The sequence below is a fragment of the Saccopteryx bilineata genome, chromosome X, assembly GCF_036850765.1.
Source record: "Saccopteryx bilineata isolate mSacBil1 chromosome X, mSacBil1_pri_phased_curated, whole genome shotgun sequence".
In the NCBI taxonomy this organism is placed as follows: domain Eukaryota; kingdom Metazoa; phylum Chordata; class Mammalia; order Chiroptera; family Emballonuridae; genus Saccopteryx; species Saccopteryx bilineata.
Window position 1 is genome coordinate 143,205,727 of NC_089502.1, and position 27,619 is coordinate 143,233,345.

The following is a 27,619-nucleotide window of genomic DNA, read 5'->3' on the forward strand; positions in this document are numbered from 1 at the left end:
TCTACCTGGAAAAGTTCTCAGAGCCCACCGCCCCCAGGGAACCTGCCCGTTTTTTGTTTTGCTGTAACTGTAATGCAGGGGTCCCCAAACTTTTTACACAGGGGGCCAGTTCACTGTCCCTCAGACCGTTGGAGGGCCGGACTATAACAAAAACTATGAACAAATCCCTATGCACACTGCACATATCTTATTTTAAAGTAAAAAAAAAAAAGGAACAAATACAATATTGAAAATAAAGAATAAGTAAATTTAAATCAACAAACTGACCAGTATTTCAATGGGAACTATGCTCCTCTCACTGACCACCAATGAAAGAGGTGCCTCTTCTGGAAGTGTGGCGGGGGCCGGATAAATGGCCTCAGGGGGCCGCATGTGGCCCGCGGGCCGGCCGTAGTTTGGGGACCCCTGCTGTAATGTGTCCTGTTCAGGCATGGAGGAGAGGAATTCGATCTTCTGGTCGATGGTAGTATCCCCAGGAAAGGCGAAACACTAAACCAGTTTACAGACCCCAATGTGAACGAGAGGTTTGACATAGAAGAAACCTCTTCAATTAAAACCTGGTCAGGCCCTGGCCGGTTGGCTCAGCGGTAGAGCGTCGGCCTAGTGTGCGGAGGACCCGGGTTCGATTCCCGGCCAGGGCACACAGGAGAAGCGCCCATTTGCTTCTCCACCCCTCCGCCGCGCCTTCCTCTCTGTCTCTCTCTTCCCCTCCCGCAGCCAAGGCTCCATTGGAGCAAAGATGGCCCGGGCGCTGGGGATGGCTCTGTGGCCTCTGCCTCAGGCGCTAGAGTGGCTCTGGTCACAACATGGCGACGCCCAGGATGGGCAGAGCATCGCCCCCTGGTGGGCAGAGCGTTGCCCCCTGGTGGGCGTGCCGGGTGGATCCCGGTCGGGCGCATGCGGGAGTCTGTCTGACTGTCTCTCCCTGTTTCCAGCTTCAGAAAAATGCAAAAAAAAAAAAAAAAAAAAAAAAAACCTGGTCAAAGAAATTTAATAATTTTATTCTATACCTATTTTGTGAAACAAACAAACAAACAAAAAACCCCCAACAATTCTTGAATAAAACACGGGGATGTTCAGAATTCAGCTTAAAATTCCTTTGGATTTACACGGTGTGCTCCCTTAGTGGATGGTACGATATCATTTGTACATATCCTAAATTATTTTAAGACTTGAGTTACTGCTATTGCCTTTTTTCTCTTTGGATAGTGACCACATGTCACGCCTCCTTCCTTCGCCTCCTAAATGCGGTGGCTTTCACGCCGACTTTGGGTTTTAAATTCAAGGCTAACCCTCTAAGTCAGTGGTCCCCAACTTTTTTTGGGCCACGAACCGGTTTAATGTCAGAAAATATTTTCACGGACCGGTCTTTAGGAAGTGGGACGGATAAATGTATCACGTGACCGAGACAAGTGTCAAGAGTGAGTCTTAGAAGGATGTAACAGAGGGAATCTGGTCATTTTTAAAAAATAAAAAATAAAACATCGTTCAGACTTAAATATAAATAAAACGAAAATAATGTAAGTTATTTATTCTTTCTCTGTGGACTGGTACCAAATGGCCCACGGACCGGTACCGGTTCCCGGCCTGGGGGTTTGGAACCACTGCTCTAAGTGATGAAGTTGGTGAGGGCGTCGACTCAAGTTCTGCCCAATGGGACAGAAAGTTGCGTTTGAGGGCTCCTATCTTTTCCTTGATTGTGGAAATGTTTAGGTTTAGCTACACCAGGAGTCTCAAACTCGCGGCCCACTGAACAATTTTGTGCGGCCCGCAGACTAATCCACGAAGTTCAAAATATTTTGGATAAAATTAAGTAAGCCTAGGGGCCTACTTGTATTTTTCATTTCTCTAGCATCCTAGCTAGATATTAGCTTAGTTAACAGCAGTTGTGATGCGAACTACAGTTTCTGGTCGTTTTGTGACACTGAGTAAACTGCATGTACGATTGTGCTTGTTGTACTGATTTTTTTTTTTTGTTTTCAACTGCAGTGAGAAAAGTGTTGCGTAACAGTTGCCTTTTGTAGACCTAGTGCGGCCCGCCGAATGGCGGTGATCTTGCTCTGCAGCCCACATGCTGAGTTGAGTTTGAGACCCCTGAGCTAGACAGTAAAGCGAAGGCGACAGTCCCTTCCAATAAGTTTTTATAAACCGAGGGAGGGTTTAATTCAACTCTACCACCCTGTTGTCCTCCACCGAGCCCCACGTTGAGTTGAGTTTGGCCCTGGGCATAGGTGGGGCCTTTATTCCTTGTGATTCCAATGCTCAGAGCTCCTAGGGAACCTGGCTGAAGGCAGGCAGATGTCCCCTGACCTTGATGAAGGAGGGAAATGGGAAGACTGTCAACACTACCTGGTGTTTCGGGACTCTGCACCCTGTCCATGGTCCACTTCTTACCTTCTGGATTTTTTTTTTTATTGGACAAAGATATACTATCACCCGTCACCCGTCAGGAAGCCGGCTGGGTCCTTATGTTTCCTACGTGATTTATCCTAACCTCCAAAGTGACATTAGGTGTGCAAGCTAGGCATTTTCTTTCTGTAGTCTAAAGAGGATTTTATTTCTTGTCTATAATATAATGATTAGCGCTCTCTCTCTCTCTCTCTCTCTCACACACACACACACACACACACACATATAATATATACATATTCACATAGGAATAATTGATTGATTAAAAGCCTCCCCAGATTTAAAAGTAGCCCTGGCATTTGTCCAGAGGTTTTTTTTTGTTGTTTTTTTTTGTGGGGTTTTTTTTTGTATTTTTTCTGAAGCTGGAAACGGGGAGAGACAGTCAGACAGACTCCCGCATGTGCCCGACTGGGATCCACCCGGCACGCCCACCAGGGGGGGCGCTCTGCCCACCAGGGGGCGATGCTCTGCCCCTCCGGGGGGTCGCTCTGCCGCGACCAGAGCCACTCTAGCACCTGGGGCAGAGGCCAAGGAGCCATCCCCAGCGCCCGGGCCATCTTTGCTCCAATGGAGACTTGGCTGCGGGAGGGGAAGAGAGAGACAGAGAGGAAGGAGGGGGGGTAGAGAAGCAAATGGGCACTTCTCCTATGTGCCCTGGCCGGGAATCGAACCCGGGTCCCTCGCATGCCAGGCCGACGCTCTACCGCTGAGCCAACCAGCCAGGGCCTGTCCTCAGGTTTTGTCCAGAGGTTTTGACGTGCAGAGATCTTGACCTCCTTGGGGTGAAATGTTACGCACAGAATGGGGCAACTGCAGCTTCCCCTACAAGTTCTTTGACCCCTGACTGGTCTTCTCAGAACTGGGCACTGGGCACACTCACCCCAGATGGGAAGGGGAGGTCAAGGCTGAGTTGCACTGGCTGATGGGCTGTGGATTTCTAAAAAACAGACCCAACTGATGTGTCAGAAGTCAGACGGTTCTCTGTGCTTTGTGACAATTCCCCTCAGACCACAGACGAGCGCGTCCAGCTGATGGACATCCGGCCCAGCCGCTGGTACCAGTTCCGCGTGGCGGCAGTCAACGTGCACGGGACCCGCGGCTTCACGGCGCCCAGCAAACACTTCCGCTCCTCCAAAGGTCAGTCTCGCATCCGGCCGGGATGCCCGGCCTCCTCCCGGGCACACGGGAGGACAGAGTCACCCTGCGTCCATGTCCTGATTTACAGGTGGCCAACAGGTGGCTTTGCTGTTCCCAGCGCGTGGGAACAGATAGTTGTAGATTGATTTCCTGTGCATATACGATGATGCCGTCACTGGGATTGTGCCTCTGGGACACAGCAGAGGGTGACAGATATTTGTAGAGTCCCTGTGCTTATATGATGAAGGCCATCACTGGGCTGTGCCTCTGGGACACAGCAGAGGGTGACAGATATTTGTAGGGTCCCTGTGCATATACGATGAAGGCCGTCACTGGGCTGTGCCTGTGGGACACAGCAGAGGGTGACAGATATTTGTAGGGTCCCTGTGCATATACAATGAAGGCTGTCACTGGGCTGTGCCTGTGGGACACAGCAGAGGGTGACAGAATGAATTTTCTCGGCTCGCACACGGCTGTTCTCCCTCGTCAACCTCTGCTGCGTCTGTACCTCCGACAGTCAACCCCTGCTGCGTCTGTACCTCCCTTGTCAACCCCTGCTGCGTCTGTACCTCCCTTGTCAACCCCTGCTGCGTCTGTACCTCCCTTGTCAACCCCTGCTGCGTCTGTACCTCCCTTGTCAACCCCTGCTGCATCTGTACCTCCGACAGTCATCAGCGAGCACGGTTCTGTTGGTGTTCCCAGAGACAAGCTCAGTTTCGGCTACGCCAGGCTACGCAGCTTCCTTGGAACGGTTGTTAGGCTGAGACTGGGTTCATCTCCTCGGTTCCATCACAGCCGGTACTGAGACCCCGTCTGGAGTGACGTTACCATTGTTATCATTTTGGTCAGGTTCAATTTAATGGCTATTGACAAACCTCCCGTATGGATACTGGCCACGTCCATGGTGGTGCGTTTGGTCTGTGATTGGACATTACATGCACCTCCAAGTCCATTTCTCCATGTGGGCTGGATGGCCGTGGGCCCCCTAAATGAATGGCACCCCTGTTCGGCTAAGTGCTAAGATCGGGTTTCATTGACACTGACGAATTTGGCTGTTCGCTCACTAATTGGGCGCTGGCCTCTGACACGGACGCTAGTTTGCGTTTATTTTAAAGAAAAATGCATTGCGGTATTAACGAATAACGTAAGACACGCCGTCGGTCATAGATCTTCATCCTGGGAAGCTTCACGCTGCCTGCGCGAGCTGCCGTGTTTACGCCACGACTCGGAAACGGTGCCCACTCCACCACTCGACGCCCTTCTCCTGCGTAACACGGCCTTCCCCGTCTGCCTAATCATGGGTCTCGGGCAGAGAACGTGCAGCCAGGATCATCTAATATTTCGGCTCTGTTCCAGAGTGTATTCTAGATTCTTGACTCTCTCTTTTTGCAGAAAAGTCCTTTTGGAAAAGTTCAGGTGTATTCCTCGTTCCCCCTGGGACCCCTGAGGCCAATACCCTGAGCAAGCTTGCAGGGGTCTTCAAACTTTTTATAAAAACCGCGCACTTTTGCAGTGGGGTAGACCTGGTCCCTACCGCCCACTCGTGGGCGTTCCCGCTTTCATGGTGGGCCAATCGCGGCGCCGTTTGGTTGCGCGGTAGGGACCTGGTTGACCAGCACTGCCAAAGTGGGCGGTTTTTATAAAGAGTTTGATGACCCCTGCGAGTGAGGTGAAATTAGAAATCAGGACGGCAGACCCGTGTCTGGGGACAGTGTCTGATGGTTTGGAGAGACCCACCGAGTAGAGAATTAAAAAGCATGTTTGGAGGGAATGTTCCACACCAGGCTTGAGAACACTTTGCCTGCAGGGTCGCGGTTCCCGTGCGAGCCAGGCAGGCCACGGTCGGTCGGAGTGCCCGCCTGCGGGGTCCGGCACACGGGCTCCGATCACGGCCTGCAATTCAGGCATCAGATAAAAGCAGTCCTTCACCCTGGCCCGTTGGCTCAGAGGTAGAGCATCGGCCTGGCGTGCGGGGGACCCGGGTTCGATTCCCGGCCAGGGCACATAGGAGAAGCGCCCATTTGCTTCTCCACCTCTCCCCCTCTCCTTCCTCTCTGTCTCTCTCTTCCCCTCCCACAGCCAAGGCTCCATTGGAGCAAAGATGGCCCGGGCGCTGGGGATGGCTCTTTGGCCTCTGCCCCAGGCGCTAGAGTGGCTCTGGTCACCGCAGAGCGACGCCCCAGAGGGGCAGAGCATCGCCCCCTGGTGGGCAGAGCGTTGCCCCTGGTGGGTGTGCTGGGTGGATCCCAGTCCGGCGCATGCGGGAGTCTGTCTGACTGTCTCTCCCCGTTTCCAGCTTCAGGAAAAAAATACAAAAAAAAAAAAAAAAGCAGTCCTCAGCCCCCCACCTCCGGAGACAGATGCAATGCCTACTGCCTTTCAGAGCTGGGTGACAAATACAAAGTGACGGAAAATGATGTGACTTTGGGTGATGGGCACACAACACAATCAACAGTTCAAATGCTATCGAGCTGTTTGACCTGAAGCCTAGGTACTCTTATTGATCAATGTCACCCCAATCCATTTAATTTATGAAAAAGAGTTGGGTGGGGTCTGGGCAGAGGCCCTTGGATGGCGCCCGGGGCTTCTCATGCAGCTGCTAAGGTACCGTCCTCTCTGGGGACATGGCCAGGCCATGCTGGCCCCGCCCTCCCTGCTAGAGCTGAGCACCTGAAGAGTCTAGGACGGGAGACGCAGCCTGTGACTTTACACAGACTCTGATTGAATAAAAATGCGTCATTTTCTGAAAGCGTGGCCGTCGTTGTTAAAATGTTCTATCTACTTCCTGCTTATACAGATCCGTCCAACGTTGAGCATGTCAGACTTTCCCTCTTGCTCTTGTTTTTAAAACGTTTTAATTTCTTTCTTTTTTTTTTCTTTCTTTTTTTTTTTTTTTTTGTATTTTTCCTAAGTTGGAAACGGGGAGGCAGTCCGACAGACTCCCGCATGCGCCCGACCCGGATCCACCCGACACGCCCACCAGGGAGCGATGCTCTGCCCATCTTGGGGCGTCGCTCTGTTACAACCAGAGCCATTCTAGCGCCTGAGGCAGAGGGCAAAGAGCCATCCTCAGCGCCCGGGCAAACTTTGCTCCAATGGAGCCTCGGCTGTGGGAGGGGAAGAGAGAGACAGAGAGGAAGGAGAGGGGAGGGGTGGAGAAGCAGATGGGCGCTTCTCCTGTGTGTACTGGTCGGGAATCGAACCCGGGACTCCCGCACGCCAGGCCAACGCTCCACCACTGAGCCAACTGGCCAGGGCAAGTTTTAACTTCTTGATTGATTTGAGGAAGAGAGGGAGAGAAACATCAGCTTGTCATTCCACGCTTGGAGGCTCTCATTGGTTGATTCTTGTACGTGCCCAGACGGGGCTTCGAACCTGCAACGTCGGTGTCTTGTTGCTCTAACCAGCTGAGCTACCCGGCCAGGGCCACGCTTAGCCTCTTTGCCAACCCAAAATGTCTGCACGGAATATGCAAGAGATTCTAATCTGTTTTCAGTGAGGACGCAGCTCAGAAAATGGGAGTATAATATCACAGGTCCGACAAACGGCTGAAGTTATCAATATTTCCCGGAGGACATGTGTAAAGCGTGGCTAACCGTTTACAGGATGGTAGGGCTCACGTTTCGTAATCGTACTCAAGTCCCCTCGGATGCAGAAAAGAGCCATAGCGGGAACAGAGAACTCAGCATCTTCCTGAAGTAGCACTTACACACCGCAGAATCTACTCGGCTCCGTTAGCCCGATGATCGTGAGCGTTCACTGAGGTTTGTGACCCCGTCACCGTGCAGTGTCGGGATGACCCCAGGAGGAGCCTTCCTGGGGAAGGTTGAGGGAGACACCAAGTGCCCTGGGGACTGGCTTCAGTGCCTCCTGTCGCTGTTCACATTCCCGAACGTCAGCCCTCTCAGAACGCGGTGCCCCGGTGGGTGGCTCAGCGCCCTTCAGACGCGTCCCAGAGCAGGCTCGGCCACTGACTGGGGGTTGTAGATCGCCATTTTCTTTCTCTTTCTTTCTTCCCCCCTCCCTCCCTCCATTCTTTCTTTCTTTTTTCTTCCCTACCTCCCTTCCTCCCTCTCTCCCTCCCTCCTTCCTTTCTCTTTCTTCCCTCCCTCCCTCCCTCCATTCTTTCTTTTTTCTTCCCTACCTCCTTACCTCCCTCTCTCCCTCCCTCCTTTCTTTCTTCCCTCCCTCCCTCCATTCTTTCTTTTTTTCTTCCCTCCCTCCCTCTCTCCCTCCCTCCTTTCTTTTTCTTCCCTCCCTCCCTCCCTCCTTTCTTTCTTTCTTCCCTCCCTCCCTCCCTCCATTCTTTCTTTCTTTTTTCTTCCCTCTCTCTCTCCTTCCCTCCTTTCCTTCCTTCCTTCCCTCCCTCCTTTCTCTTTCTTCCCTCCCTCCCTTCTTCCTTCCCTCCCTCTCTCCCTCCTTCCCTCCCTCTCTCCCTCCTTCCCTCCCTCCCTCCATCCTTCCCTCCCTCCCTTCTTCCTTCCCTCCCCCCTTTTCCTCCCTCCCTCCCTCCCTCCCTTCCCTCCTCCCTTCCTTCCGAGGCAGGGAGAGGGGGAGAGAGAGAGACAGGAACATCAAGCTTCTCCTCAATGTTCCCTTACAGGGGAATTGAATCTCCGCACTGCGGAACGATGCTCCAACCAACCGAGCTATCCAGCCAGGCCTTCATTTCTACTGATATTTAGAGCGACAGAGAGAGGAAGGGAGGGGGGGGGGAGGGAAGCACTCGTCTGTTGTCCCACTCACTCCTGCATTCTTTGGCTGCTTCCCGTGTGTGTCCTGACCGGGATTTGAACCCGCAACCTCATCGTTTAGCTCTGAAATGACTGAGCTAGCCAGCCGGGGCCTATACTCCCATTTTCCGAGACGCATCTTCCCTGGAAGCTGAGGGGAACCGGCTATGAATCCTGTGCCGAGATTTCAGCCCTGCAGCGGGGCCAGACTGCACACCGGAGATGCCCCTGACAGCGAGAGAGAGAGGGGTGCGGTCCCGGTTTCCGGGCGCGCCGGGAGGAGCAGGAAGGAGACTAACCGTGTCCCAACTTCTCATGGCAACAGCAAGGTTTCCCCCCAAAAAACGAAACCTGGTGCATTTCTATTTAATATAAAAGCCCTCTGTTCCCGCTGTGCCTCGGAGGCGGATGTCTGCAGGCTGTAAGTCCCCCCGTGGTTTACAGTCGCTCTCAGGCACAGCCGTGACGTCCAGAACAGCACTCAGCGCAGAGGGTGAGCAGTGATCCCCTGTGCCCGGGCCCGGGTACGGAGCCAGCCTCGCTCACTGAAGACTCGGTCGAGAACCGGGAAGGAATTTCTTATGTTTCCATCTACCGGGAACACCTCTGAAAATAAACATCGAATTCAACGGGAGCAGCGAAAAGCCCACGATGAAATGGGTTTCATTTCGTTCAGGCTGGCTGCCTGGTATGCACGGGCTGGAATCCCGGGGTGCCTGGAAAAAAAAAACCGAAATGCTTGTCGCTCTCCCCTTGACGGTTATGTTTGAACGCAAAACTAGCCTGCGGCTTGCCAGGGCGGGCTGGCTACCAAGGAAGTTAATTTCCTTTTAACGCTTTTACTTTCCCCAAACTCCTCCCCAACCCCTCGGAATACTCATTTTTATAGAAACGTCTCAGTTATTCATAGATTGGTAACTAGGTTCCATGCTTTTTTTTTTAATGCCATATTTGGGTATTTTTATTGCTAACCGCCTACCTCTCCCTAGGAAAAAAAAAAGAAAAGGAAAAGGAAAAAAAGCGTGAATATGGAATGGGCACGATCAGTAGCTTTTGCTCTGGGAAGGACCCGAGGTCCGATGATTTCTACATTTACTGACTTAAATTCTCTGTCTTGTCTTTGCCCCTGGGACTCGAGAAGGAAAATTGGCTTCAGCGTTGAAAATAATTAAAATTAGAAATCACTGCATAGCCTAATGTATATATTATAATACGTGTCCCCACTTTCTTGCCTCTCTGCGTACAAATGGAAAAGTCAGCCCTTTGGTGGCGAATTACCTTCCTAAGTTCCCCCGGGGTGGAGCGAGTTTCTAGCTAACAAGCCTCCCGGGTCCTGAGGCCTAACTAGCTTCCCTGTTCCCTTCCGCGTGGAACAGAGGATGGGCGGCCTTGGGACACGAGGTGTGGCGTGGTCTGTATCCGCACGGACGTAGCCCCTCAGGGATGCCCCCTGCTGTAGACAGCAGTCTTCCCGGAAACTCCGTGCAAGTCACGGCTTTGGGTGAGGGTGGGTGACAAGGGACGCAGGACAGAGAGGGATGGAAATGAAGGGCGTGTTCTCAGGGCGGTGACCCCGGTGGGCCCCCTGGGGACCTTCTTCCCCATGGGGAACCACACAGGTGGTTGAGTGTTGGGCTGTTCCTGGCCACACCTGTTCTGCACAAGGGTGGAGCTCGCTCTGGGTCCAGGCCAGGGCTCGGGGACAGAGGCTGGCATTGAGAAGGTGAGCGGACGTCCCCCGGACATCACAGAGGATGCAAGAACAAGATTGGGACCCTGAGCAGGTCGGCCGTTTCCCTCTGGCCTCACTCCGTGTCTGGAGGACGCCTCCCCTCCTGTCCTGGCCACCGCCCGTCCCCGTGAGACATCCCGTCGTGTCCGCCGCTCTGTCCGAGGCACCTGCTGCTGGTGTGTAACTGACAGAGCGTCCGGCAGGTGGCTGCCCATCGGGGAGTGACAGGTGGACCCACAGAAGCAGTGCTCTTGGGCTCCACGATGTCCTCACCTTTCTCAGGAGACCGGCCTTGGCCCTTCTCCCCATCACGTTGATGTTTCTGGAACAGGTAAAAAATAAAAATAAAAAAAGATCATCGGTCACAGGCCACGTGTTGGAAATACGTACATAAATCACCAAGCACTGATACCGAGAAGTGATAACGTGTTCCGCTACGTGAGATGACGTCCGTGTGTCCGTGTGGCTCAGACAACAGCAAGGCTTCCAGTTCTGTGGCCGGAATGAGGCAAACATTCTCATGCGCTGTCTTTTTCCTTATCCCCCTCCCCCACACGTGGTGGATACATTGTACAAAGTCACAGTTTCTCATGCTCTTTTTTCTTATCCCCCTCCCCCACGCGTGGTGGATACATTGTACAAAGTCACAGTTTCTCGTGCTCTGTCTTTTTCCTTATTTCCCCCCTCCCCCATGCGTGGTGGATACATTGTACAAAGTCACAGTTTCTCATGCTGCTTTTTCCTTATCCCCCTCCCTCACGTGTGGTGGATACATTGTACAAAGTCACAGTTTCTCATGCTCTTTTTTCTTATCCCCCTCCCCCACGTGTGGTGGATACATTGTACAAAGTCACAGTTTCTCATGCTCTTTTTTCTTATCCCCCTCCCCCACGCGTGGTGGATACATTGTACAAAGTCACAGTTTCTCGTGCTCTGTCTTTTTCCTTATCCCCCTCCCCCACGTGTGGTGGATACATTGTACAAAGTCACAGTTTCTCATGCGCTGTCTTTTTTCTTATCCCCCTCCCCCACGCGTGGTGGATACATTGTACAAAGAGAGGGAGCGAAGAGCACTGTTTGCACTGCTCTGCAGGTAGTGGCCCGGGGCGTGACAGGGGTCCCGTAAAGCAGGAAGGGCCGTCAGCCGGGGCAGCAGCGCTCTGGTCTGAGCCTCGGACGGACAGGGCAGGCAAGCACTGGTCTAGGAACCTGAACCGGACCCTCACACCCTACGCTGTGACACGAGTGTTCTATCCTCGGAACCTCCACCTCCTCGTCTGTGACATGGGCACAGTGTGCCAACGTTTGCTCAGCCAAGTACAACCATGCTTTCTAAAACTAGGAATTCACCACGCCGCCCGCCTTCAAGTGTCAGAAAGCGAATGGGGTCACTGCTTTCGGAAGACTCTATGACTAGATTTGGCCATCGATGGCCATGCTCCTAATTTTGTCTGGTTTTCGTTTTGTGTTTTTGTTTGTTTGTTTGTTTATGGGGGTTTTTTTTTTGTGACAAAGACAGAGACAGAGAGAGGAACAGATAGACAGGAAGGGAGAGAGATGAGAAGTGTCAATTCCTCGTTTTGGCACCTGAGTTGTTCATTGATTGCTTTCTCATATGTGCCTTGACCGGAGAGGGGGGCTCCAGCAGAGCGAGTGACCCCTTCCTCAAGCCAGTGACCTTGGGCTTCAAGCCAGCAACCTTTGGGCTCAAGCCAGTGACCATGGAGTTTTGTCTATGATTCCACACTTAAACCAGCGACCCTGCGCTCAAGCTGGTGAGCCGGCACTCAAGCTGGCGACCTCGGGATTTTGAACCTGGGTCCTCCGCGTCCCAGTCTGATGCTCTATCCAGTGCACCACCGCCTGGTCAGGCTGTCTGCTGTCTGTTGTTCCCGATAAGGTTCCATTGGTGCAGAGCCACGCCCCTTTGTTTACTGATGGTCTCTGGTGGCTGGCGGGCTTCCACAGCAGAGCTGAGCTGCAACGGAGACTGTGTGACCAGCACGGCCGTACCCAGCATTAGTCCTGGGCACGACCAGAAGGTTCCTAATGCCGATTAAGGATTGCTTGGTCAGCAGTATTGCCTAATGCGCCTGGATCACCCACTTACCTGACAGAGCAACCGTGACATGCCCTCATGTTTTAAAAATGAAGCCTTCCACCAAAACTCCGGTCCTTACATATCTTACAGAAGAGCAGACACTCTTTGAAAATCATTCCCGAAACACAGGTGACGGTGAGTGTAAAACTTTGCGGTTTTTGCCCTCGGCCGCCTTCATTTCTACCGAGTCAGGTGTGACGTCTCTGCGTCTCCGCCGCTGTGGATGGCACAGTAATGGCAATGACTGACAGCGTGTTCCCAGGGCAGCACGCTGACACTCGGCCCTCTGTAAACCACTCGTGGCCATCGGCGTTGGCACCTGCAGGCTCTGTGTCCGAAAACGAAGGGAGGACCGTCTGGCTTCCCCTTACTTAGTCATCCCTGTACACGTAGCAAAGAGATCTGTAGCATCCTAATTCCTGAATCCAGTCTCTCTCTTGATGGCTGAGAAGGCTTCGGTTTACGCCACAAACCAGAAATGGTGTGTGTACCAGGATGGATGTTCGCCCCGTGCCATCCGGTTTGTAGTGCGGGTAAACAAGCCAGCAAACAGACAAAAAAAACCAATGTGTTTTTGCTGTTCTCAGTTGCTCTCATCACGTATGAGCTTCACCCGCCATAGATCCGCTAAGATTAAACAGTCACTTATATAACCTTTGCTTTTCAGAATTTTCTAGGGTGGTTCTACTCTGCTCATCTACAAAATGCCAACCAGCTGACGTTGGATTTCAGTGTGTTTTGTAGAAACATACATTTTGGTCCTGTGAACCATTAGCTCAGTGGTAGCCCTGCACCAATGCGTAGAAAGATGCTTCTAGGTCAGGGGTCAAGAACCTATGGCTCGCGAGCCAGATGTGGCTCTTTTGATGGCTGCATCTGGCTCACAGACAAATCTTTAACAGAAAAAATAATAACATTCAAAATATAAAGCACTCTCATGTATTACAATCCATTCATTTCCTACCGCTCATGTTCATGGTTGCAGGTGGCTGGAGCCAATCACAGCTGTCCTCCGGGACACCACATTTTTATTGGATAATGCGTAATGTACACGGGTGGTTGTATGGCTCTCACGGAATACATTTTAAAATATGTGGCGTTCATGGCTCTCTCAGCCGGAAAGGTTCCCGACCCCTGTTCTAGGTTGTCCATCTGGCCCAAATGCATCTAGCCTCGTGTTTGGTCCATACGCCAAAGATCGATCTGAGGGTTCACACGGGAACATGACTAGCTGCTGGTTTGCAGCTGTTGTGCGTAGGAAGGGCGGTGCTCCACGCAGGACCCCCCACCCCCACCCAGTCGGCACAGGTACAAAGAGGGACCCTTTGGGCCACCCTCCGTCCCCTGACTCACACGGTGTATCTGTCTTCCTCCCGGGACTTCAGACCCGTCCGCACCGCCAGCCCCGGCCAACCTCCGCCTGGCAAACTCCACCACCAACAGCGACGGGACGGTGACCGTGACTCTGGCGTGGGACGTCCCCGAGGAACTGGACATCCCCGTGCACCACTACAAGGTGTTCTGGAGCTGGACGGTGCGCGGCACGTCCCTCGTCCCAACAAAGAAGAAACGGAGGAAGACAACGGACGGTGTAAGTGGGGGGCAGGGGGTGCGGTCTTCTTGCGCTGGGGGCGGGGTCTTCTTGCGCTGGGGGCGGGGTCTTCTTGCACTGGGGGCGGGGTCTTCTCGCACTGGGGGCGGGGTCTTCTCGTGCTGGGGGCGGGGTCTTCTTGCACTGGGGGCGGGGTCTTCTTGCACTGGGGGTGGGGTCTTCTTGTGCTGGGGGTGGGGTCTTCTTGCACTGGGGGTGGGGTCTTCTTGTGCTGGGGGCGGGGTCTTGTGCTGGGGGCGGGGTCTTCTTGCACTGGGGGTGGGGTCTTCTTGCACTGGGGGTGGGGTCTTCTTGCGCTGGGGGTGTTTGAGCGCAAGGCAGAGGGTCTGCAGCGTGGGCCGTGGGAGCTCAGCCGAGCAGCGGCGGAAGGGAAGGTCCCTGTCCCTGTGTGATGACCCAGCAAGGCCGGAGAACGGGGTGGGGCACCGCGCCAGCTGCTTTGCCTCGGGCGTTGCAGGTGACAATAACGGAACATTGTGACCCCCATTAAACGGGATATTCAAACCTCAAAGATGAAGATGAGTGTGAGGGTAGAAAGTCACACAGGCCAGCGCGAGGAGGACTCGGCGCGCCTCATGGGGACAGGCGCCCCTGCATGGGGAGCCAGGTGGCCGGGATGGCGGGTGACAGAGCATGTGCGCCCTCCTGTCCACAGGCTCGGAACTCCGTGGTGCTGGAGGCGCTGCCGCCGGACTCGGACTACAGCGTGGAGCTGCAGGCTGTGTCCTACTGGGGGCAGACTCGGCTCAAGAGCGCCAAGGTGGCCCTGCGATTCGCCTCGGCGCACGCCGCCCGTAGCAGTAAGTGTCCTCTGCTCTCGCCAGAGCCTGTCCCGCGTGCCGCGTGGTCCAGTCGGGTCCCAGTGCAGGGCGTGTGACCTGTGCTATCCGCGTGGGGCCAGCCTTCCTGCCCCGAAGCGTGTATGAACGACAAGACATCTGATTCAGGTTTCCCTTTGAATTTTTTTCCTCCTGATTTTTATTTACTTATTTATTTTTTGTGACAGAGACAGACAGAGACAGAGGGACAGATACGGACAGACACACTTAGAGAGGAGAAGCATCAATTCTTTATTGTGGCACCTTACTTGTTCATTGATTGCTTTCTCATATGTGCCTTGACCGGGGCCTACAGCAGAGCGAGTGACCCCTTGCTCAAGCCAGCGACCTTGGGCTTCAAGCCAGTGATCTTGGGGTTTTAAACCTGGGTCCTTTGCGTCCCCATCCGACGCTCTACCCACTGCGACACCACCTGGTCAGGCCTCTTGATTTTTAAATTGATTTTACATGCGACAGTTTGGCGCCGTAATAGCCACCTAACAGGAGGACTTTGCACGCCTCTTTCTGACAACTGTGCGGACTCACCGAATCTGGGGCCCTTGTGCATTGCACACCGTGCTTAAAAAGGAGAGTGCGTGCAGGTAAACTGTAATAAACTATCTCTTCCCTCCCCAAAAAGAGGACACGCCCATTCTGGTTGGTCTGGCACAGGGTACAGGCTTGAAAAGCTACCCAGTCCCCATCGGGTGGTGACTCAGTCTGTATTCATTCTCTCTGTTTCTGGTTCTTCTAAACTAGCATGGTTACCCACACGTGAGCCGGAAATAAGTAAGTTGGACGCTTCCAGGAGGCGGGGACTGTTACAGGGGCCGGGGAGAGGCTCCTGGCTGCCGTCTGGAATGGGGCTGGATAAAGGTGGGGGGCGCAGGACTCCGGGCCGAGGGAAGCCCCTGCTCGGCCAGCAGAACCCAGACTGTCGCCTCTCACCGCTGCAGTGGCCCCGGTTCAGGAGGGAGAGAGGAACTCGCTGAGAGCTTGTTTGGATTCCGGGAACGCCAGGCAGGGTTAGATGCAGTGCATGCTCGTACTGACCTTCCGAGGGTGGGGAGAAAGTGGACCCAAGTGACGCTTTTGAGAAAGCTCCGTAAACAGAACTTCCTACTGATCTGAGAATTAGTCCTTCTGTGGGTTAGGTGGGTCTGAGAAGTGTACTATTTCTATGTGTATTGTATACTTATATTCTGTTATACTGTGTGTATTCTACTATTTCTGTGTGCAGTACAACTTCTTTTTAATGGCTACTTTATCCATTCTAGAGAGAGAGAGAGAGAGAGAGAGAGAGAGAGAGGAACATCCCCTGTATGTGCCCTCACTGAGGATCGAACCTGTAACCTCTGCTCTTCCACATGATGCTCTAACCAATTGAGCTCTCCGACCAGGGAAGGTCCAGTACAACTGTTACCTAAGAAAAAAATCTCACGAAACTCCTCTCTGTGCTTTGAACTAAGGCCACACTGCTGTCCACAGTGGCTGCACCAGTCTGCATTCCCACCCGCAGTGCAGGAGGGTCCCCTTTTCTCCACGCCCTCGCCAGCACTTGCTGTGGGTTGCTGTATTGATGATGGCCATGCTGGCAGGTGTGAGGCGGTATCTCTTTGTGGTTCTAATATGCATCTCTCTGATGATTAGTGAGTGACCTTGACCATCTTTTCATGTCTTGCTATTTTGTGTCCATACTGGTCAGAGTTCCGATGTCTGTCCCGCATTGGCACAGTACATAGACAGGCTGTTGGGCGCTGTGACCGGTCTGGAAATCATTCGGTTGACAAGGTTTCTACGCTTGGCTACTCATTTCACCGAGTTGCACCACCCCGGGCATCGATCTGTAATGATGGTGCTTCTGTGAGTGATCTGTCTGCCATTTCTGTGAAATGGCATTTGAATATTTTTGTTGACTTTCTTCACAACTACAACAACAACAAAATCTATAATGAGGAATACCATGTGGGTGTCCTGTTTAAACGAAAGCCTCTTTTTTTTTTTTTGTATTTTTCTGAAGTTGGAAACAGGGAGGCAGTCAGACAGACTCCCGCATGTGCCTGACTGGGATCCACCCGGCATGCCCACCAGGGGGCGATGCTCTGCCCATCTGGGGTGTTGCTCTGTTGTGACCAGAGCCATTCTAGCTTCTGAAGCAGAGGCCATGGAGCCATCCTCAGTGCCCGGGCCAACTTTGCTCCAATGGATCCTTGGCTGCGGGAGGGGAAGAGAGAGACAGAGAGGAAGGAGAGGGGGAGGGGTGGAGAAGCAGATGGGCGCTTCTCCTGTGTGCCCTGGCCGGGAATCGAACCCAGGACTCCTGCACATGCATGCCAGGCTGACGCTCTACCACTGAGCCATCCGGCCAAGGCTAAAAGAAAGCCTCTTTTAAAGCTGGCGAATGCATCGATTCCGATTCCACACTGAAATTCCGGGGATTATATCTAATATAGCAGTAGGGCCTCCTGCCCAGGGTGCAGGGACGTTGGCAGGATCCGCTCGGACTTTGAAAAGGCGTCACGGACGGGGAACGAGGAACCCAGATGCTTGAGCAGGCCTGGGATTCCCGTTCGATGTCGTCATTGTTTTCAGCTGGTCAGCGAGAGTGTTGTGCTTTGTTGCAGAAGAGCTGCCGGGGAACAGCCGGAAGGGGGCGGAGCAGACGCAGCCCCCTTTCCTGCGGCCGCGGCCCTCTCGCCTGCTGGAGATTGGCGCCCCCTTCTACCAGGACAACCAGCTGCAGGTCAAGGTCTACTGGAAAAAGACGGAAGGTATGCCGAGGGGTCCCTGTCGTTGATGCTGGCTTCACCCCGCCCAGGGGTGGGACAGATGGGTCCCTATGCCCGGAAACCTCTGGCCCCCTCTGAGACCAGTGGCAGTCAGCTACTTACGTTTGACCGTGCCGGGGACGGTGGCCCACCTCCTTTGCCTTTCTTAGAAGGTGAGTTGTGGGTCCACAGCAGTCCGAATAATCACAGTTTTGCACTCTGTTTTTTGTTAGTTTTTTTCTTTTTAAAAAGAAAATCCCAGGACACAAAACAATTTTGAAACTAGAAAAAAAAAAAAAAGTCACCCATCTCATCAGTACCATTTCATGGAAACTGCCTGTTTGTGGCATGTGTGTGTGTCCGCGTGTGCACACGTGTGTGTCTGTGTCCGCGTGTGCGCACGTGAGGCGGGAAACTAAAGAAATTGACAGTCATGCTACCCACAGCCACGAAAATGTTTCCAACTGGTGCTTTTTTCTTTCTTTTTTTTTTTTTTTTTTTTTTTTTTTTTTTTCATTTTTCTGAAGCTGGAAACAGGGAGAGACAGTCAGACAGACTCCCGCATGCGCCCGACCGGGATCCACCCGGCATGCCCACCAGGGGCGATGCTCTGCCCACCAGGGGGCGATGCTCTGCCCATCCTGGGCGTCGCCATGTTGCGACCAGAGCCACTCTAGCGCCTGGGGCAGAGGCCACAGAGCCATCCCCAGCGCCCGGGCCATCCTTGCTCCAATGGAGCCTTGGCTGCGGGAGGGGAAGAGAGAGACAGAGAGGGAAAGCGCGGCGGAGGGGTGGAGAAGCAAATGGGCGCTTCTCCTGTGTGCCCTGGCCGGGAATCGAACCCGGGTCCTCCGCACGCTAGGCCGACGCTCTACCGCTGAGCCAACCGGCCAGGGCTGCTTTTTTCTTTTTTTAAAGAGGTATAACAATTTGAGACTTGATGAGCAGTATACATTATTATATAGAGATTTTTTTAAACAGAAACGTGTAAAATGAGATTACACATTGATTGGCCAGGTAACACGAGGTGACCCGGGGCTCCGGAACCCAAAGCCACATTTCCCCTGCAGAATTTTACTCCCTTCCTTCCTATCCTGCTATGTTTTGAGAAACACGGGGCTGTGTGGGGCGTGACCGGCAGCCCGTGCTTCCCGCGTGTGCCCTGTGACGTTGCAGATCCCGGCGTGGGCCGTTACCACGTGCAGTGGTTCCCGGAAGCCTGCGCCCACAACAGAACCGCCGGAGCGGAGATGTCAACTGCCACGACCCAGGTGAGCCGAGCGGCGCACTGCGCGACTCTGAATAATCCTCCGCTCGTTTTGATCTGAGCGTGAAATGGGATCGGAAGGTGTCCAGGTGTGTGTCCCTGGGACCAACCAGGTCAGCGTGGAAAGTGCAACAACAGTCCATGTTCGCTCCCTGTCGCGTCCACTCGCGACGTCACGACGAGGGCTTCTTCCACTGTCCACACAGCAGGTCCCCCGTGCCAACGTGGACGTCCTCAGAGAACACCCAGGTCACCGGGGGGAAGGGGGGTGTTTCTCAGTCTCTCGGTTGCATCCGAAGTGGACAGAAGCTTGGGATCACGATCTGAAGTCTGACCTGGCCCCACCAGTGAAAGAATGTCCCGGTGAAATTCTGTACGATCTTACGGTTGACCGTGGTGGCCCTGTGCCGTGTCCCTACCTGCTGCCGCCGACTCACCGGGCGGTGACCGATATGACCTGTCCCACACACTCTGCACCGTGTTTTGACTCTGAACTTTAAATGACTATTAAAATCCTTGGGGGTTGCCCTGGCCAGTTGGCTCAGCGGTAGAGCGTTGGCCTGGCGTGCGGGGGACCCGGGTTTGATTCCCGGCCAGGGCACATAGGAGAAGCGCCCATTTGCTTCTCCACCCCACCCCCCCTCCTTCCTCTCTGTCTCTCTCTTCCCCTCCCGCAGCCAAGGCTCCATTGGAGCAAAGATGGCCCGGGCGCTGGGGATGGCTCCTTGGCCTCTGCCCCAGGCGCTCGAGTAGCTCTGGTGGCAGAAGAGCGATGCCCCAGAGGGGCAGAGCATCGCCCCCTGGTGGGCAGAGCGTCGCCCCTGGTGGCGACAAAAAAAAAAAAATCCTTGGGGGGTTGTGTCTATCAACACAACTCAGCAAATTATTCCAAATCCTTGGGGCTTAACATGTGAGTCATAAGGCACCGTCAGCACAGCCCACAGCATGTTTAAGAGGGTGCTGAGTCACACACGGTGTCAGGACAGCCACCTGTGTAACATGGCAGGACAGTTTCACGGCCCAAAGCCATGACCCTAGATGCACAATATATTGACATCTATGATATTTAACCAGAACACGTGGCTTTTAACTAAGCAGCAAACTGCAGTATTTTTAAAAATCCTATCAGATCACGTAACTTCAAGGTTGTGACATAAAACACATCACGAGCTTGGCAGAACTGCAGTATTTTTTAATGTTTTACTGATTTTTTTTTTTTTTTAATTTCTGAAGCTGGAAACGGGGAGAGACAGTCAGACAGACTCCCGCATGCGCCCGACCGGGATCCACCCAGCACGCCCACCAGCGGCGACGCTCTGCCCACCAGGGGGCAATGCTCTGCCCCTCCGGGGCGTCGCTCTGCCGCAACCAGAGCCACTCTAGCGCCTGGGGCAGAGGCCAAGGAGCCATCCCCAGCACCCGGGCCATCTTTGCTCCAATGGAGCCTCGGCTGCAGGAGGGGAAGAGAGAGAGAGAGGAAGGAGGGGGGGTGTGGAGAAGCAAATGGGCGCCTCTCCTGTGTGCCCTGGCCGGGAACCGAACCCGGGTCCCCCGCACGCCAGGCCGACGCTCTACCGCTGAGCTAACCGGCCAGGGCCGTTTTTACTGAATTTGACTCACTCTACCACAGTGATTCCTTTCATTGAGCTTAAAATCTCTTCCTAAAATTTGTGACCTTCAGTAAAAACAGAAAGAAGGAAGGAGAGAGAGAGAGAGAGAAACTGAGAATGAGAGAGAAAGAATAAAGAAAGAAACTGACTTTTTAAAAAAGACAAGAAAGACACTTGGAGAAAAAGACAAGGAGATGAAGGAAGCAGCATTTACTGAATGTTGTGTGGGCATGAGGGGGCTTCGCCCATCTCCCTGTGTGTGCCTGGCAACCGCGTGTCTTGTTTCCATCACGCTAGGCTAGACTCAGCCTCATTAGACACTCTGAGAGCGATAGTAACTACTCGCTGAGCAAGTATAGCATATCTGGTAGAAACAAGAATCAGAAGGTCCTGAAAAAGCACTCTGCTAACGGCTGAGGGTTTGTCTGTTTCCACTGTTAAATGACGGGTAGAGCCGTTTAATGTACCTGCCTGCTCCACCTCACCTGTAGCCGCAGACATCTCCCGCCACACCCCAGAGGCAGCCCCCAAAGCGTCCGCAAAGCGGGATCCTGGGTGGCGAACCGGGAGTCGTGTCTTCCCATAGAAAGTGCAGACAGGGCCTGACCAGGCAGTGGCGCAATGGATAGAGCTTCAGACTGGGATGCAGAAGGACCCAGGTTCGAGACCCCGAGGTCGCCAGCTTGAGCACGGGCTCATCTGGTTTGAGCAAAAGCTCACCTGCTTGGACCCAAGGTCGCTGGCTTGAGCAAGGGGTTACTCGCTCGGTCTGCCGTAGCCCCACGGTCAAGGCACATATGAGAAAGCAATCACTGAACAACTAAGGTGTCGCAACGAAAAACTAATAATTGATGCTTCTCATCTCTCTCCCTTCCTGTCTGTCTGTCTGTCCCTATCTATCCCTCTCTCTGACTCTCGCTCTGTCTCTGTAAAAAAATAAGAAGAAGAAAGAAAGAAAGTGCAGACAGGGTCGTCCAAAAAAGCAACTCGGGGCCCTGGCCGGTTGGCTTAGTGGTAGAGCGTCGGCCTGGCGTGCAGAAGTCCCAGGTTCAATTCCTGGCCAGGGCACACAGGAGAAGCGCCCATCTGCTTCTCCACCCCTTCCCCTCTCCTTCCTCTCTGTCTCTCTCTTCCGCTCCCTCAGCAAGGCTCCATTGGAGCAAAGATGGCCCGGGCGCTGGGGATGGCTCCTCAGCCTCTGCCCCGGGCGCTAGAGTGGCTCTGGTCGCGACAGAGCAACGCCCCGGAGGGGCAGAGCATCACTCCCTGGTGGGCAGAGCGTTGCCCCCTGGTGGGCGTGCTGGGTGGATCCCGGTCAGTCGCATGCGGGAGTCTGTCTGTCTCTCCCTGTTTCCAGCTTCAGAAAAAAAAAAAAAAAAGCAACTCGGGCTCCGAGAGCCACACAGCAGGCTGTAGCTGCTTCCTGGCCTCTCTCTGGTGTTCGCTGTGCCCTGAGTGTCCTTGATGGCCACCACCTCCTCCCCCCCACCCCCCTCTCCCCCTCTGCTGCCTAACGCCAGCCGTGGCTTCCACTCCCGACCCAAGTGCCTCCGTGTCTGCCCGCATTCCTGGGTCGTGTGTCTCACTCAGCGCCTCCCTGCTGCCCGCCCAGAGAGCCCCCACTGGCCCCGTTGACACAGCAGCCCTGATCACCGTCAGAGCTGTCACCACCCTGGGTGTCCTCTGTCCGCGTCCCTGGGCAGTTCCATCCGAGCCTCCCTGCCCTCAGCAGTGTCCCTGTTCTTTCGCTGTGTTCCTGTTTCATCCCAGTGTGAGGGCAGGAAGGGGGAAGTACAGCCTTAGACAACGTCTTTATTCACTTACTTTTTTTTTTTTTTAATTTTTTATTTATTCATTTTAGAGAGGAGAGATAGAGGGAGATAGAGAGACAAAGAGAGAGAAAGACAGAGGAGAGGAGCTGGAAGCATCAACTCCCATATGTGCCTTGACCAGGCAAGCCCAGGGTTTCAAACCGGCGACCTCAGCATTTCCAGGTCCACGCTTTATCCACTGCACCACCACAGGTCAGGCCCTATTCACTTACTATTTTTAAGAAAACCTTGTGGGCCCTGGCCGGTTGGCTCAGCGGTAGAGCGTCGGCCTGGCATGCGGGGGACCCGGGTTCGATTCCCGGCCAGGGCACACAGGAGAAGCGCCCATTTGCTTCTCCACCCCCCACCTCCTTCCTCTCTGTCTCTCTCTTCCCCTCCCGCAGCCAAGGCTCCATTGGAGCAAAGATGGCCGGGCGCTGGGGATGGCTCCTTGGCCTCTGCCCCAGGCACTAGAGTGGCTCTGGTCGCAGCAGAGCGACGCCCCGGAGGGGCAGAGCATCGCTCCCTGGTGGGCAGAGCGGCGCCCCTGGTGGGCATGCCGGGTGGATCCCGGTCGGGCGCATGTGGGAGTCTCTCTGACTGTCTCTCCCCGTTTCCAGCTTCAGAAAAATACAAAAAAAAAAAAAGAAAACCTTGTGAATGAACTAAGCTGGTGTTTCAGAGAAGCCCGAGGTCACACTGTTTGGTTGGGTTTTTTTTTTTCAATTTGAAATAATTAGATTTGTTGGTGTGGCTTTACACCACCGCCCACGAGGGTTGTGCAGGTTGGTGCAGGCTGCTTTGACGTGGGATTCCCACGATGCTGTTGAGCTGCAGAGCCTATGCTCCACGTCAGGGCGGGTTCCACAGCTGTCGTGCATCAGAGCGTGGACAGTGTCCCTCTGAACCGGTCGCAAAACCCACGTTGCACCCCCTGTGTGGAGGAAAATGCCCTTGTTACAACATGACCTCAATCGTCTGCCTTTATTTTTATTCCTGATGAGACTTGTTGCCACCATATCCCTCTGTGTTGCTCCAGGACAATTACATACTTCTTCAAGATCTGTCGTTTTCCTGCAAGTACAAGGTGACCATGCAGCCCACGCGGCCCAAGGGCCGCTTGAAGGCGGAGACCGTGTTCTTCCGGACGCCGCCCTGCTCCGCCCTGAAGGGGAAGAGCCACGGGCACGTCAGCTGCCCCGGGGAGGCAGGTGCGTGCCGCCCGCCCGGCCGGATGTCCCGTGCGCGCCCCCGACGTCGGCCCCTTGCAGAGCATCTGCCAACCCCTCTGCCCAGCAGCCTGGACACAATAAGAGCCCCTCTGTCCACACTGCCACATGACCGTGCAGTTTGGAGGTTGTCTAGATCAGGGGTCCCCAAACTACGGCCCGCGGGCCACATGCGGCCCCCTGAGGCCGTTTATCCGGCCCCCGCCGCACTTCCGGAAGGGGCACCTCTTTCCTTGGTGGTCAGTGAGAGGAGTATAGTTCCCATTGAAATACTGGTCAGTTGGTTGATTTAAATTTACTTGTTCTTTATTTTAAATGTTGTATTTGTTCCCGTTTTGTTTTTTTTACTTTAAAATAAGATATGTGCAGTGTGCATAGGGATTTGTTCATAGTTTTTTTTTATAGTCTGGCCCTCCAATGGCCTGAGGGACAGTGAACTGGCCCCCTGTGTAAAAAGTTTGGGGACCCCTGGTCTAGATACTAGTGTCATAAGTTAATGTATAATTGTAACCGCATTGGAAATCCATCCTATGGTGGCAATGACGGTAGGCAAGTGTCTGTGCTGCCTCTGTCTGGGTGTGCTTTGTGCAAGTTATCTTGTGTTTACCCCACTCCTTTGCTGGATGGGTGACCTTTCCACACTGTCCACACCCCAGGTCTGTCCCTCCCTTCTGTCCCCTCGTCCTGACGAAGCCCCTGTTCTGCAGTGGGAACACCTACCCCAGGCCCCTCAGATACAGCCCCTGAGCTCCTTCTAGTACAGGGGTCCCCAAACTGCGGCCCGCGGGCCACATGCGGCCCCCTGAGGCCATTTATCCGGCCCCCGCCGCACTTCCGGAAGGGGCACCTCTTTCATTGGTGGTCAGCGAGAGGAGCATAGTTCCCATTGAAATACTGGTCAGTTTGTTGATTTAAATTTACTTGTTCTTCATTTTAAATATTGTATTTGTTCCCGTTTTGTTTTTTTACTTTAAAATAAGATATGTGCAGTGTGCATAGGGATTTGTTCATAGTTTTTTTTTTATAGTCCGGCCCTCCAACGGCCTGAGGGACAGTGAACTGGCCCCCTGTGTAAAAAGTTTGGGGACCCCTGTTCTAGTAGCTTCTATCAAAGTCCCTATCTGCCATCTTCACTGCGCTGACTCCTGCTGTCCGAGCGGCGGCCAGGTCCTGCCCAGTTCCAGAAAGCTTTCTCTGTCTTCCGTCTACAAACCCCGATTCTAAAACAGCCCCCGAAGCATTAGGAGGAGAGTAGGGTCCTGCTCAGACGCCCTCGCCGTGCGTCCGAGTGCCGACGTCCCAGAGCCAGGCTTCGCCCCGAGGGCGTGTTGCTCGCACCCTTGTCCGCAGGGAGGCTGCGTAGAGTCCCCGCCCGGGACGCAAGACGGTCCCGCTGCGCTCCGTCCCCCTGACCCTGACCTGGTGTCCACCCCTGTGTCGCTCGCCGCAGGTCCCGCCCTCCCCAAGGTGACGGCCAAGCCCGAGAACCTCTCCGCCTCCTTCGTCGCGCGGGACGAAAACATCACGGGCCACTTCTCCTGGAGGATGGCCGAGGCCGGCTCCCACCAGCCCGCCACGGGCTTCCAGGTGACCTGGGCCGAGGTCACGACGCACAGCCGGCACAACAGCCTGCCCAACAGCATCATCTCCCAGTCCCAGATCCTGCCCGCGGTAGGCGCCCCCGCCCGGCCACGCCTACGCTGCCCGCCCACCCGCCGATGCCCCCCCCCTTCCCCCCCCCCCCCCCGCCGCTCATGGGTGGGAGGTGGCCATCGGGGCCGGCCAGTGGGCCGCCTGCTCTCCACGCGGACCTCTGCGGAGGGTGTTAGTCTGCAGGGAGGCAGACATCACAAGGGCGTGGTGAGTGGAGTCAGCCGGGCTCTGGTCCCGGAGCCGGCCCCTCCGCAGACCTCGCCCTTCACCCACTCTGTCCTCTCCCTGCTCACCGAGGTCCTGCCTGCCCCCAAGTGCGCGTGCCCCGCCGGAAGAGCGAATCGGGGGAGAAACAGCTCAAAGAAGCTTCTTGTTTCTCTTCCTTTGCCGCCGTCAAATTTGGCGACTGCCCATAGCGAGCTGGCCGGTCTTCCGGGCCACTTAATCCCGCGGCTTGAAAATAAAAAACAAACCACCCGTGTTTGGGCTTTCACCCTCTCTAAACATGCCCTCAGAATATCAAGTCCCGCTTCAGCAAGGAAAGAAAGGAAAAAACCTTCAATCCCAGAAAAGAAATTTCCATGGAACAAGAAGCAGATACTCTGTCAGTGGGCCAGGTTGTACTGAGTTTTCCGAGGAATGTGTTGGTATAAAAATAAACACTTTCCATTGGGGCCGATGGACAGATAGTGTGTGTCTTTAGGAAAAGAGTTGACTGGTTAATGGAAACCGGTGTTATTAGGAATTCCCATCACGGGCTGTGCCGGTGAAAACCGGAGACCGTGGGAAAGTGTGAGGTGAAGGAAAGAGGCGTGCCGTCCAAGGGCAAGCCCTGAGACCGACGTCTCGCCCACTTGGACGCTGCCAGGGGTCCCAGGCTGCCAGGGATTGAGCCGTGCCCAGGGGACCGCACAGCCAAGCAGTCTCAGAAACGGGAACCACAGCGTCCAAGTTACCCTGTGGCACCGGGACCACCAAATGTGTCACACGGGGCAGTCATAGTCTCAGAACATGGCACACGGGACAGTCATGGTCACAGAACATGGCACATGGGGCAGTCACAGTCTCAGAACATGGCACACGGGGCAGTCACGGTCACAGAACATGGCACACGGGGCAGTCACGGTCACAGAACATGGCACACGGGACAGTCACGGTCACAGAACATGGCACACGGGGCAGTCACGGTCACAGAACATGGCACACGGGGCAGTCACGGTCACAGAACATGGCACACGGGACAGTCACGGTCACAGAACATGGCACACGGGGCAGTCATAGTCTCAGAACATGGCACACGGGACAGTCATAGTCTCAGAACATGGCACACGGGGCAGTCACGGTCACAGAACATGGCACACGGGGCAGTCACGGTCACAGAACATGGCACAGGGGACAGTCACGGTCACGGAACATGGCACAGGGGACAGTCACGGTCACAGAACATGGCACACGGAGCAGTCACGGTCACGGAACATGGCACACGGAGCAGTCACGGTCACGGAACATGGCACAAGGGGCAGTCACGGTCACGGAACATGGCACAGGGGACAGTCACGGTCACAGAACATGGCACACGGGGCAGTCACGGTCACAGAACATAGCAAACGGGGCAGTCACGGTCACGGAACATGGCACACGGAGCAGTCACGGTCACGGAACATGGCACAAGGGGCAGTCACAGTCACAGAACATGGCACATGGGAAGGAATAGTCACAGAACATGGCACACGGGGCAGTCACGGTCACAGAACATGGCACACGGGGCAGTCACGGTCACAGAACATGGCACACGGGGCAGTCACGGTCACAGAACATGGCACACGGGGCAGTCATGGTCACAGAACATGGCACACGGGACAGTCATGGTCACAGAACATGGCACACGGGGCAGTCACGGTCACGGAACATGGCACACGGGGCAGTCACGGTCACAGAACATGGCACATGGGGCAGCTATGGTCACAGAACATGGCACATGGGACAGTCACGGTCACAGAACATGGCACATGGGGCAGTCACGGTCACGGAACATGGCACACGGGGCAGTCACGGTCACAGAACATGGCACACGGGGCAGCTATGGTCACAGAACATGGCACACGGGACAGTCATGGTCACAGAACATGGCACATGGGGCAGTCATAGTCTCAGAACATGGCACACGGGGCAGTCACGGTCACAGAACATGGCACACGGGGCAGTCACGGTCACAGAACATGGCACAGGGGGCAGTCACGGTCACAGAACATGGCACACAGGGCAGTCACGGTCACAGAACATGGCACACGGGGCAGTCACGGTCACAGAACATAGCACACGGGGCAGTCACGGTCACGGAACATGGCACACAGAGCAGTCACGGTCACGGAACATGGCACAAGGGGCAGTCACAGTCACAGAACATGGCACATGGGAAGGAATAGTCACAGAACATGGCACACGGGGCAGTCACGGTCACAGAACATGGCACACGGGGCAGTCACGGTCACAGAACATGGCACATGGGGCAGCTATGGTCACAGAACATGGCACATGGGACAGTCACGGTCACAGAACATGGCACACGGGGCACTCATGGTCACAGAACATGGCACACGGGGCAGTCACAGAACATGGCACACGGGGTAGTCACGATCACAGAACATGGCACACGGGGTAGTCACGATCACAGAACATGGCACACGGGGTAGTCACGATCATAGAACATGGGGAAGTCACGGTCTCAGAACATGGCAC

The 27,619-nt window shown here is 54.4% G+C and overlaps 1 protein-coding gene across 1 annotated transcript in view; it reads left to right on the forward strand.

Annotated features, from left to right (window-relative positions):
* The window catches only part of ANOS1 (anosmin 1), a 169,420-nt gene that overhangs the window by 132,337 nt on the left and 9,464 nt on the right, over positions 1 to 27,619 (forward strand). Inside the window, exons 6-12 of the mRNA XM_066250266.1 lie at positions 3,417 to 3,546; positions 13,498 to 13,703; positions 14,380 to 14,524; positions 17,167 to 17,313; positions 18,487 to 18,581; positions 23,038 to 23,209; positions 24,678 to 24,898. Of these exons, the coding sequence (XP_066106363.1) occupies positions 3,417 to 3,546; positions 13,498 to 13,703; positions 14,380 to 14,524; positions 17,167 to 17,313; positions 18,487 to 18,581; positions 23,038 to 23,209; positions 24,678 to 24,898 (1,116 nt within the window). The remainder of the gene's footprint in view (positions 1 to 3,416; positions 3,547 to 13,497; positions 13,704 to 14,379; positions 14,525 to 17,166; positions 17,314 to 18,486; positions 18,582 to 23,037; positions 23,210 to 24,677; positions 24,899 to 27,619) is intronic.